At 36.2% G+C, this 12,838-nt stretch overlaps 1 protein-coding gene across 6 annotated transcripts in view; it reads right to left on the bottom strand.

The window, feature by feature from the left end:
- Nucleotides 1-12,838, bottom strand: part of MRPL42 (mitochondrial ribosomal protein L42) — a 70,737-nt gene that overhangs the window by 18,848 nt on the left and 39,051 nt on the right. For 2 of the 6 annotated variants that reach the window (XR_013994095.1, XM_081061173.1), the window contains exon 6: nucleotides 1,204-1,342. The exons of the other annotated variants lie outside the window; for them this stretch is intronic. Coding sequence is in view for 1 of the 2 variants with exons in the window: in XM_081061173.1 (XP_080917299.1) it covers nucleotides 1,204-1,342 (139 nt within the window). In the remaining variant the exon portion in view is untranslated. The remainder of the gene's footprint in view (nucleotides 1-1,203; nucleotides 1,343-12,838) is intronic. 6 annotated transcript variants of the gene reach the window in all.

The following is a 12,838-nucleotide window of genomic DNA, read 5'->3' as shown; positions in this document are numbered from 1 at the left end:
ATTAATTTATTTAACAGAAGTCTATTGAGCATTTATTATATGTGCCAAACATTGTGCTGGGCATCGGGTGTACATCGATGAATTAAGACAGATCTGGGCCATCTCCTCATGGAGCTTACATCTCGTAAACCACACAGTTATAGACAGGGCTAGAACCAAATAAAAATCTGCTAACTCTCAACTTCTTCTAATTTCTACTCCACATGCTTCCTCCCAAATCATTTGAATTAAATGTATGACTTTTCTCAAATTTTCCTTTGAAAAATAGAAGATTTGTCCCATCATGTGAGTTATAGAATGGAGAAAAAGAGCGAGGGGTTGTTTGTTAAGCTTCTATGTTTCTCCAGAACTACGGAGGCCCAGCCATGGTAAAATTCCCTCCTAGAGCCTTAGTCAGTAAAAAGGACTAGAAAGCCATTATTTTCATATATTTAAATGTTTAGTTATTTAAGGATTAACCTAAAATATGTATTTCTATTTATATTGTTGAAAATGGCACAAGTCCATTTCCCTGCATTAGTAAGTAGTAGGTGATTTTAACTCCTTCAGACCAAAAATTCTATGAGCCTATTAATCTTTCTCTCTAATAACTGTGGCCTTCTGATGTCTCATGGTCACTGCTCAGAATAACTGTTCTCATTATAATGCATCGTTAAGGGACTGGGTAATTCTCTTAGACTTGGGATATCCCAAGCATTTGGTTGGAGTTTTTAGAACCTAGTTTCTTACGCTTTACTCTCTTTTCTAGACAAGTAATTCTGACAAGAATATAGGACAAGTTGATGTGGCCAATGGATTATAAGTTTTCATTTATTTCTCAGATCTTGCTTTAAAAATCAGATACATATGATTTATCCAATTTTTCTTCTTATTCAAGTGAATGTTAAATGATTATTATTACATCAGTAAAGACTCTTTTGGTTATAAATAATAGAAAGATCTACTCAAATGGGCTTAAACAAAAATTAAATTTTGGTTCAAGTAATTAGGACCTGATTTCTCTTTCTCCATTTCTCAGCTTCATAGCACATCGGTTAGCTCCATTCTCAGACAGAAAATCTCCTCATGGTCATAAAATGGCTGCAAGAATGCCAGCCACACAGCCCCTTAAGTTCATATTCAGTGGAGAGGAAAAACATAGCTGCTGGTAGCATTCATAAAAGTCTTGAAATGCCCACGGATTGCACTGTGTAGGTCACTTACCACCTCACGAAAAACGTGCAGGTTTCCTTGGGCCTGGGTCATGGCTCCATTCTTGATGTAAGAATTAGAATGCCCCTGAGACCTCATAGAGTGAGAGCAGGGAAAGGACAAATCCCCAGAAGAAAACCAGAGACTGATTCTGTAAGGAGAGGTAGGCAAAGAAAACGGTGGAATGTAATGATCAACACTGTATTGAATGATTATAAGCACTGAACCAAACTCAGATTCTTTCTAAAGAACAAAGATATTAACCAGCTGGGTTAGCTGTCCTCGAACTAAGCAAATGTCTGGGTAAACGTAGGATTAGGGTTTCTACTTAGCCTTAAGGACTGGAAAAGCTAAAAGAGCAAATAGGGATAGTAAAACTTGTTAAAATAACTCTTGGTTAGAGAAAGTATAAGCTTGAGAAGTCACGTAGGGAGTTGTTTGCAACGAAAGGGAAGAAAGATATGAAAATGTACATATTTTCTCTTACAAATGATTTACTTCTTGTTGCTTTAGAAAGGAAGTATTTGATAAATTGACAAGATCATATACATTCAGTGCAACATTGTGATGGGAGCAGTGAGGAACGGAAATACAATATAAACTAAGGTTGTTAGTAAGAAAGATGCTTGGGAAAGTGCCTGGATAAATGTTCTAATATTAGGCATAAAAAGAGACAAAATCATTTTAAACAACTGCTGTTTTTATTAGGAAAACTTCAACAGCTATTTACATTCACTTTATTTCTTGCCATTTTGGGTGGGATGTTGGAGATACTTATCGAAATGAAGTCAGCTTTTGACAGTGTAAATATACCTTTGATAATGTAAGTTAAAAGCAGAATTATTTGAAGTCGTTGTATGTGATAAGTGACTGAAACACAAGTCAAACTAGCTTAGGCACCAAGGATCTGTGTTGGAAGGTGCATAGAGCTCTGCCATGTCAAGGTCACACCTGTTCCTCACAGACAAGGAATCAGAGATTCAAACACCACCTGGAGTCTTCTCTCATCTCTTCTCTGTTTCTCTTGCCCAGGCTTCCTTCCTAGGAATTATGCCACCCACTAATCGAACGTCCCGCCTCCTCTTTGTCCAGCTCCATTTGTTCAAACCACGAGGAAGGATTGCTATTGGCCTGACACAGGCCATGTCTTCACTCAGGACCAAAACGCTGTGTTTCAATCAGCCCTGCTTGATGTAGTTCCTCATCTCTCTAGTTCAATGGCCAGGAGTTGGGCCTCCCAAGATCTGTTTGTGGTAGGAAAATGGGAATTTTCCAGGAGAAAGATGGTTGGAAGGCTGGGTCAACAAAACTAGAGATGCTCACACCAAATATCCACTTCTTTTCTTAATAATGAAGACTATTAAAGGCAATAAATATAATTATCACTTTAATAAGTAGAGGGTTACAATTGCAACGCTAAAGCCCACATGCCAGTATAAAATGCTTGGCACAGGTAGATAACCCAAATATTTCACGGGTGGTTTCAGGCTTTGCTTGGTGCTTGGCCTTGGCAGACGGCCTTTCTCCCCTGCTGAGATCATTTAATGCCTGTTGAAAGGCAGAACTCTGCCCAGATTCCTGAAATGAATCCTAGCCTTAAAGATACCTTTGGAATTTTATGTACCACTCTCAGACTCAAGGTCAAATCCAATCATCTTTAACCTGCTTCTAACCTGAAGTTTCAGCTCTGATAACAGACCTCTCTGCTTTGCTCATCTTTACCTAAAACAAGTCCTCCCCACCCCATCCTTCCATTTCCTTGTGGGACTACAGCATAGCCACAGCCCTTCCCAGACAAGCTTCTTAAAAGGAATAACACACCAGATCTTGGTTTCTAAACACTGTTTTTCCACTCAAAGGAAAAAGAAGTCCTTAGAGAAATGTCTGATTCCGGGGCTAGGGGAGAGTTAGTGTAAGAAACATTTCAATGTGCCAGAAAGTAAGAGGTGCTCAAAAAATGATGGGAATATGTCAAACAGCTTGAAGGGCTCCTTATCTTACCTGGCTTTTTAGCAGCATATAAAACTAATCTCATCCTCCCTCTTGAAACGCTCTCCTTCTCTAACCTCTGTTCTGTTTTCTACTTCAGATTCTGTTCTTTCCTCAATGACAGCTCCTTCTAAATCTTTTCTGGGTCTGTCATTTTCTGCCCACCTCATAAATATAGGTGTTCCTCAGGGTTTTGTCCTCAGCCCTTTCCTCTTCTCATTCTATTTTTCATTCCTGGTGATCTTAGCTAATCCCAGCTTCAATTACTATAGAAAAAATAGCTCTCAAATATATAGTTTTTAGTATATTTATGTATGAGTAGAAACCATATATTCATCCATTCGTCACCTGGATATCTCCACTTAGTTTAACCCACTGATATGTCAAAGATAATCTGTTAAAAATTGAAGATATTTTCTTCTTCTCATCTATTACTCATTCTTCTTTGAGATTAATATAATGTTTAATGTAATAAAATCAAATTAAAGCAAGAACTACACCTTCTAAATAAATTATCAGAAAAGAAATACACTCCTCCAATGCAGATAATAAAGTGAAAAATAGTGAAAAGGTACTTCAAACATAAGAAAAATGACATAGAATATCTTGGCAGAATTAAAGCCAACAACATTTATTACAGCAGTAATTGGTATAAATGTGTCCATTAAAAAGAAAAAGATCCTAAAACAAAATCCATCTATATGTTAAAAATGAGAGCTACAGAGGATTTAAAATGTAGAAATTCAAAGGAGGTGAAAAATTATACCAAAAATAAACAGATTGAATGAGTTTAAAAAGTAGAGGTATGCTATTAATTAAAACAAATAGATCAATTCCAAATAATAGAGTATAATTCAGAATGAAGACCTGTCATGAATTACCCCAAATAAAACAAATTTAAAACAATTTTTTTAAAAAAGAAGCAAAAGTAACAGAAAATACTGAGGGAACTTTAGCACAATAGCAATAGGAAACAGTAACTTAATTCTTTTGAGCCAATTATCTTTGAATCAGCATTCCAAGGACAACTAAGGACAAGCAATGTTTCTCAAACTGTAATGAAAAGAAAGGAGTACTGGTGAAATTACCTGGTGTGTGTGTTAAAAAATGCATATTACCAGGCTCCAACTCTGGCTTATTAAATCTGAACCTCTTGACATGAAATTTGAGAGCCATTGATTAATAAGATTGATGTAATAGACAAGCCAGATTCTTAATCATAAAGCAGAGAATATAGCTGCTTCTCAAGATCTACGAAATACTTCTAAAACTCAATGTCAATAAACTTCAGATTCACAGCAGTAGTTACATTCTCAGACTGCAACATAATTAAAGCAGAAATTTAATAAAAGAGTAAGGACGAAGGGCATCTATAGAAATTCTAAAGTTAACACCACACTCTATGGTGAAAGACTGAATGCTTTTCCCTAAGAAGGAAATCTGTTCTCAATACTCCCATTCAACATGGTACTGGGATGGGAATACTCCCATTCAACATGGGCCAGTGCAATAAGACAAGAAAACTAATTTTTGTTTAGAAGAGGGGGAGAGAACAGATAACTAAACACCCAGAAGTTTAAAAAAATATATTCTCTCTCAAAATACTTTTCATTCAAAGAAGTAAAAACAAAATTGTAAGTATTTTTCTAAATGATCATAAAACCACATATGAAAACAGAGCTAAACTGAAGCTCTCCTCTGGTTAAATTCCTCATCTTGGGTGATTCATATCTCAACTTAAATTCAGACCTTTAGAAAGGGCTTATGTGAGGTTGGTCCCCCTCTCATTATCTATTATAGCAGTATCTTGTTTTTGTGCTCCAAAGAATCTACCAAAATCTGTAATTACTGAACCTATTTGGTTACTTGTTTTACATCTGTCTCTGCCCCTCACTCCATGACAGGTCTGGCTACACAACGTGCAGGGCTCACGGCAAAATGAAAATGCAGGGGGGAACACTTTGTTCAAAATTATAAAGAACATTGAGATGGAACCTCAGACTATTAAACCAATCACAGGACCTTCCTGAGAGCAGAGTCTTGGGTGACCGCACAGGTCCCAAGCCCAAGAAGTCACCCTGCTTCCTCACTACTGGAATATATGTCTGTCTTATACATAGCCATCTGACTCCACAAAGAGTACAGGTTCTATATAAATAATTGTTGGAGGGAAGGAGAGATCAAGACTGAAAAACAGTACACTCATAACAACCCTAAATCAACTATTCCTAAGAACATGGTGAAAGCCAACGATGCCTTCCCCAGAAGGTACATCAAGCCCCCAAACACTTTTTGCATCCAGCTTAAAGCTTACAGAGCCCTCAAAGAAACTCATCCATCAACCTGATAAGGTCTACAGAGACTCCAGATAAGGGATCTCTAGTTTGGGAAAGGCAACCATATTCATGTGATCAGGTCCCACTTAGGTGAAAGATCTGACAGGCAACCTTCCTCATTAGCTCCAGGGAAAGGAGAAAATTCAGATGAAAGTTACATGTCTTCTTATAACTCATTCTTTATATCTATTACTGGTACTACCAACATAAGATTGTCCAAGCAAGAAACTCTGGGATTAATCTTACGTCAGTGCTCTTCAGTCTGAGACCACCAGGAATAGATCGCTAGTTGAAGTTGAGTTAATTACTCATTGCAGTGAAGCAGAAGGCACAGCATAGGGAACTATGGGACTCAGTAAAGAGAGTGAAAGAAAGAACTTATAGAATTTGGAATTTGGTTGAGTGATTTGAAAGAGTATCTAAGGAAGCAGGGGTCTGCTCTAGATTGGAAGCTGTCAAAAAGAAAGAGCATTTTATGATTGGGATGTCAATCTATTTTATCTACAGGAAGGACAGTCCAGAGCAAGAATAGTACTATAATTGGTAAAGAAATAGCATTACACATGTTAGCTGAGAGAGGGGAATGTTTGATATTTTGTGGATGGTACAGTGCCCCTTTTTTTGTCCATGCTTAAACAAAATTTTGAAGTGAACTTCTTCTATGTCATGATCTTTTATGATTTCAGAATAATCTTGTCTGATGTTGGTATTCTGTGAGATTTTTATGCCCAACAGGAAAATAACACAACCTAGCTGTGAATGCCAGATCAGCTTCTAGATATCAAGAGCTGTTTTTTTTCCCCTTCCCATTCATTCCTCTCTGTCATTCTCATATAAATTAGTTACCAAGTCCTATTAATTTTACTTCCTGTATATCTCTGGAATCTGTCCCTTCTCTCAATCTTTTCCTGCTTTTCTAATCCAGGCCATTATCATTTGTCATTTGAATCACTGCATCAGCTACTTAACAGTTTACCTGACATTTCATCTTATTCCTGTTCTAGTCCATCCTCTACCTTACACGCTTTAGCCAGAAAGAAGTTTCTAAATATAACAACCCTGCTTAAAATCATCTTTGATTACATTACCAGCCATGTTGCTAACATTTAAACAGTAAAATTAAAAATCAGTGAGGTTAGCAATAAAAATAAACTTTTCTCTTTTCTCCCTAAAAGGAATCAGAAGGGTGGAAAAGTGTATTCATACAAGGAATAAGTTGAAGTTGGAAACTATTTTGATATTCTGATTCCCTTTTGAGAAATTATGACTCAATACAAATCAACAGAGTGACATGGCTGCTAAAAAAACTTGATTCATTATTGGCACATTAACAGAAGTATATTGTCCAGAATAAGACAATTATGTTCAGTTCAGTTCTGAGTAATATGTTTTAAGAAAGGCATTATTAAAATAATACATCCAGAAGAGGTCAACCAGGACAGGATGGTTCTGGAAACCGTGTCATACAGATAATCAGAAAAAGTAGAGCTTAAAGAAAAATAAGGAGGGACATGACAATGTTTTCAAATATCCGAAGAACTGTCATATGTAAGAAAGAGTAAACTTATTTTATATAGCTTCAGGGGCAGGATCAAATCTGCGGATTCTAAATCATAGAAAGATTGACTTCTACTCAATATAAGGAAATACTTTCTAATTTTTAGAACTGTCCAATAATGGAGTTAGCTTCCCGGGAAGGTAATGAACCCCTAGTTACTAGAAGGGGTCAAGCCAAAGCTGAATAATCATCTGGAAAGTACATTGCAAAACAAAAGTTTTTAAATCATCTATGATGAAGAGACAGTTCTTTAATCCACTGTGGCCCAATACTTTTAATAAATTACAATAAAACTAAATTAGTAGAAATAAAAAGAAAAAAGAAAAAAATACAAGCTCGATTTTTTTTTATCTCATTCAGTAAAAAAATTAAATTTCAATAAGTAGATTTAGAACAAACATAAAAGGGAAAGAAAATAATCACTTAAAAAGTGTTGCTTATTGAAAATGTATATTTAAAACTAACGTAATTTTTATAACTTTTTGTTGTTTTTCAATTGTAACTGAAGAAATTATGAGTGAATTAGTAATTCTTTAGATTAGACCATTTTATATTCATTCCTTGAATAAACACCCTGCATATTAATAGTTTTAAGTTTTTTTAAAGATATTATTGGGGAAGGAGAACAGGACTTTATTGGGGAACAGTGTGTACTTCCAGGATTTTTTCCAAGTCAACTTGTTGTCCTTTCAATCTTAGTTGTGGAGGGCACAGCCCAGCTCCAGGTCCAGTTGCCGTTGCTAGTTGCAGGGGGCGCAGCCCACCATCCCTTGTGGGAGTCAAACCGGCAACCTTGTGGTTGAGAGGACACACTCCAACCAACTGAGCCATTTGGGAGCTCAGTGGCAGTTCAGCTCAAGGTGCCGTGTTCAATCTTAGTTGCAGGGGGCACAGCCCACCATCCCTTGCAGGACTCAAGGAATCGAACTGGCAACCTTATGGTTGAGAGTCCAGTGGCCCATGTGGGAATCGAATCAGCAGCCTTCGGAGTTAGGAGCATGGAGCTCTAACCACCTGAGCCACCGGGCCAGCCCAATAGTTTTAAGTTTTTAATGTGATAAATGAGCTTCGTTTCTTTCTCCTTTAACTATCTAATCCAGGTTGGACTGACAACAATGCTACTTACTCTCAGGGAATGATGTTTATCTAAAATACTTCTATGTTTTGTTTTAGTAACATTCATAAGAACTAGGTTTACAAAGGAACGATGATGGGAATAGAAAGAGATTTTAAAATAGTTTTAGCATGCTCGGTATATTCATTTTTAACTTTGTCTGAAATGGAGCAAGTGATGCTGTATTTTCAAAATTCATTTTAAATTCTTCATTAATTGCCAGTTAGAATAATGTACCCTGTAAGTTTATAGTTAAATTTAAATCATCTTTTGATGAAATAAATGATTCCATATCTATGAATTTGCTGTATGTGGACAGTCTTTAATGGAAAACAAAATTCAAACGTTCTATCAAACTCATAATGGTTTGATAACTTTTTGCAGAGATGCAGCACCAAGAGAATCACCTACCGCATTGATAATTGATCTTAAATTATGTAATAACATATAATAACAATCTGTAGAAACCTTATTCTTCCAAGCTTCTACCTTTGGTTTTGCCCTTTGATTTTACCTGCCATCGTAAAACAGGTTGCATTCCTGCCTCGCATGGAAAAATTATGAAGATGAAATTCTGAAGGTATCAAAACATTAATAACTCTTGTTGGCCAGTTTATACCTTTAAAAAGATGGGACCAAGCCAGTTTCTTGCAGCGATGCTAAATGCTCAAATATGCTCAATAGAATATTCTACTTCGATAACCATCATATCTTAGCATGTAATCACAGTTGTTTATGATTGTCTTCCATATTATCACATAATAAAAATAATCTCGATTTTACTGTATTAGCCTTTATATAATTTATAATCTTTACTAAGTCACTAAGTATAGTTGATAAGCTTTTATCAACTTTCTCAAAGAAAGAAGCAGTATGTTGACTTACATTCTGGGACAAGCTCCTTAATTTAGGTAACTATTTCAGAATGTTTTGTTGTCATCCAATTGTATTCCTACACTAACCCACAAATCACATTCATTGACAATGCAATTTTTCATAGTTTTCTGTTGTTTAGAAAACTACATTGTGTTTATAAGCAATGAAGTAGAAACAGAGAATTCTTCATATTACTATCTTATTTGAAAAGTATATAAATTAAGAGAATTGACATATTAGTAATATGTACATAAAAATAACTTATTGGCTTTATTCATTCTTAGTTAATCTACTTGCATATTTCAAATTGTTGTGCTGTTGTTAAGTGATATTTGAGCTACCTATTTTGCCAGATTCTCCCGACCTTCCTCAGACAGAAGTTTTGATGCAGTTTTCACTAATGTCTTGACAATGGTGTATATATATATATATATATATATATATATATATATATATACACACATATATATATATAATTATTTAAGTATAATATATATGTGTATGTACCATATAATTTATACACATATATACATATATTACATTTTTAAGACACATTTTCATTTTATAAGAGGTTTCTTGGAGAAAAAAACGTACTATATTAGATTGTAAGATGCAATCCAGTTTCAGAAACATTAAAATACCACAAAATGTGCATCTTAGAGTTGAAGAAATATAGTAATAATGAAGCAAGCTTTGAACACTAATGGCTCTGCCTGAGTCTTCTGCTGGAATTCAGAATGGACCTTCCTTTGTCTGATTCCTCTTCCGTTTCCTACGGTATGTATTCTTGTGACGTGCCCATAGTTTTAAACATTTACCCATGTTGGCGGTGTCACTAGTTTATTCATCTTCACTGTCCATGGCATGCATCTACCCCAACGTATTTGTGCATTCTGCCTATGAGAGTTGCGTACTGAGACACGGGTGACTGGATCAGTTTCTCACCTCAGGCTTCAGAGCTATCTGAAGTCTATTCCTGCACATACACTTAATGTTTTCTTGCCCACGCGACTTCCTATGTGTCACAGTAGACTTCCTCCTAAAATATACCCTGAAACTTATTGGATGCACTACCTCTCCAGACTCTTTTCTTCTACTTCCCATAGTCTACTTCATACGCCAAGCATATACTGAATTACTGCAGTTCTGAAAACTGTAAGTCACCACACTCTCTTGCCTGGAGGCCTTTGCCTATGTGGCTTTTTCTGCCTGGAATGCTCATTTTCTGCTAACTCTTGTCCACCTCTCAGGAATCCTCTGGTTAGAAAAGTCTTTCTCCACAACATTCCAGTTTGGGACCTTTTTCTTGAGCTCACAACAGACGGGGCTTCGTGCCGTCATCTCAGCATTTTGTCAGAGTTTACTCCAGCTTTCCAAAGTGTCCTATATACATACGTATTACCGAATAAAACCCCACAAAATAAAACCCCAGTTGGTTCCTGGAAGGGCTGTATAAAAGGTCTGTTTTGTGTAGTTGTAACTTTAATGAACAGGAAACATGGAAATAATACTTAGAAATGTCAGCACCAACTTTTAAAATGTCTTAGGTTAGGGGTAAATCACAAATCACATCCTTGTTGGTAAAAGAGATAGAGATACACATATTATTTTCCTTTGCCTTCAGGACTTTTAGCTAGATTCCAGAGGACTTTCTCCAAGAGCAACAAGATAAAACTCTGCCCTGAGTTAGTTTTCTGGTATGGGAAAGAAAACATCTCATTTGGTTCCCTCTTCATGTTTTTCTTTTTTATTCAATTTATTTAAACTTAAAAACCAAAAAAAACAAAAACAGTTCACCCATTTCTCCCATTCCCAACTCTCCACCTTTGGCAACCATCAATCTGTTCTCTGTATTTATGAGCTTGGTTTTTCTGTTTTTCTTTTTAGATTCCATATATAAAAGACATCATATGATATATGTCTGTCTCTGTCTTATTTCACATTGCATAATGTGCTCGAGATCCATCCATGTTGTTGCAAATAGCAAGATTTCATTCTAAATTGTATGGCTAAATATTTCATTGCATATAGATGCCACAAATTCTTCATCCATTTATCCATTGATGGACGCATAGGTTGTTTCTGTATCTTGGCTATTGTAAATAATGCTGTCATGAACATAGGGGTGCATATACCTTTATGAGTTGTTTTCATTTTCTTTGGATAAATACCCAGAAGTAGAATTGCTGGGTCATAAGGTAGTGTTATTTTTAATTTTTTGAGGAACCTCCATACTGTTTTCCATAGTGGTTGCACCAATTTGCAATCCCACCAACAGTGCACAAGGGCTCCCTTTTCTCCACTTCTACTAATGTCTTGACAATTGACAATATTTAGCAATTTAAATTGTTTACATTATACAAAGCCTATAAAGCATTAGTGTTCATTTTGTGAAATGTTGACTATCTGCTTTTTCAGCGTTTTAAATTCATTACTCTTCCTTTCAGAGAAGTCTTATGATTTTGGACTTACCACTTTTTGAGTTTTGGGTCAGGATTGAGGAGAATTGACAGCAAAAGGGCATCACATAGATAACTTGATAATTTGGGAGTGGTGATAAAAATATCCTATACCTTGATTGGTATTATGGTAGCAGTCATATGGGTGCATATATTTACCAAAGCTCATCAAACCGTATATATATTTAAAATGTGTGCATTTTATTGTATGGAAGTTATACCTTAATAACGTAGATTTAAAACATGTTTCTCCATGAAGCAAACTTCCCCAACGGACTTCTTTTTTCTGAACTTGAATAATGGTACACAATTTACCGACTGATTACTTAATGTCTTCTTTTGGTCTCCAATTGTTAAGCGGCCAACGGATACTCAATAGATAACTGATGCCCTGTAAACTAGCTCTGTCCTCAGCCCCACCCCATCCTTAGCTAACTGGTATGTGTGGAAAAGAGACAGCATTAAAATATGGTTTCAATTGATAAGGAAATTATCAGTTATTGAGTATATCAATGAGTGATCATTCAAATAGAGATGATTTATAAGTAAAAGTTATGAATTTTTTTTGGACATTAGCAAAGAAAACTCCAATTAATTTCTGATTGAGAGCCAACCATACTATGTACACTCTACCATGCTATAGAAACAGGAATACAACCTACACCCAGAAACAAATCAATTAAGCTTTAATGATTCCTGTGGCAATTGAATGGCCACAGTATTGTATTTGCTGCTTCTCCCATCTTAAGGTAGATAGAGACTCTTTCCCACCCCCGGAATGTGGGATGGCCTTGTGGAAGAGGTGTTGTGCCAGTTCTGAGACTAGGCAGTTGCCTTGTAGATTCCAGTTTTGCACGCTGGGAACCCTGAAGTCATATGAACTAGCCAGGGCTGGCTGGCTGGATAAAGAGAAACTCATCGGTCCCCTTACTGTCCCAGATGACAAGCACTCAATCACCAGACATGTGGGTGATGCCACCCAAGACCAGCCCGCCTATCAACCCAATTAATGATCTCAGATGCATCGACAAACCCAGGCAGAATCACCCTGACTGAGCCCAACCTAGATGAGAAGAATTACCCAGAAGAACTGTGAATTAAATAAGAGGTGTAGTTTTAAACCAACAAATCTGGCGGTGATTTGTAACTTAGCAATAGATAACTGATACTCAAGGATTCATCCAAAGTTCTCTTAAAAACGGACTCTTCAGGCAGTTTTAAATATTTATAAACAAGTCGTTAAACCCTTAAAAGAAACTGAAAGTGAAGGCTGAAGCTGACATGCAAGGAATAATTTATTTCTCCCTGGAAATAT

This window comes from Rhinolophus hipposideros (genome assembly GCF_964194185.1).
Source record: "Rhinolophus hipposideros genome assembly, chromosome: 9".
Lineage (NCBI taxonomy): Eukaryota > Metazoa > Chordata > Mammalia > Chiroptera > Rhinolophidae > Rhinolophus > Rhinolophus hipposideros.
The sequence above is the reverse complement of the archived record's forward strand: the minus strand, read 5'-3'. Positions and strand labels throughout refer to the sequence as shown.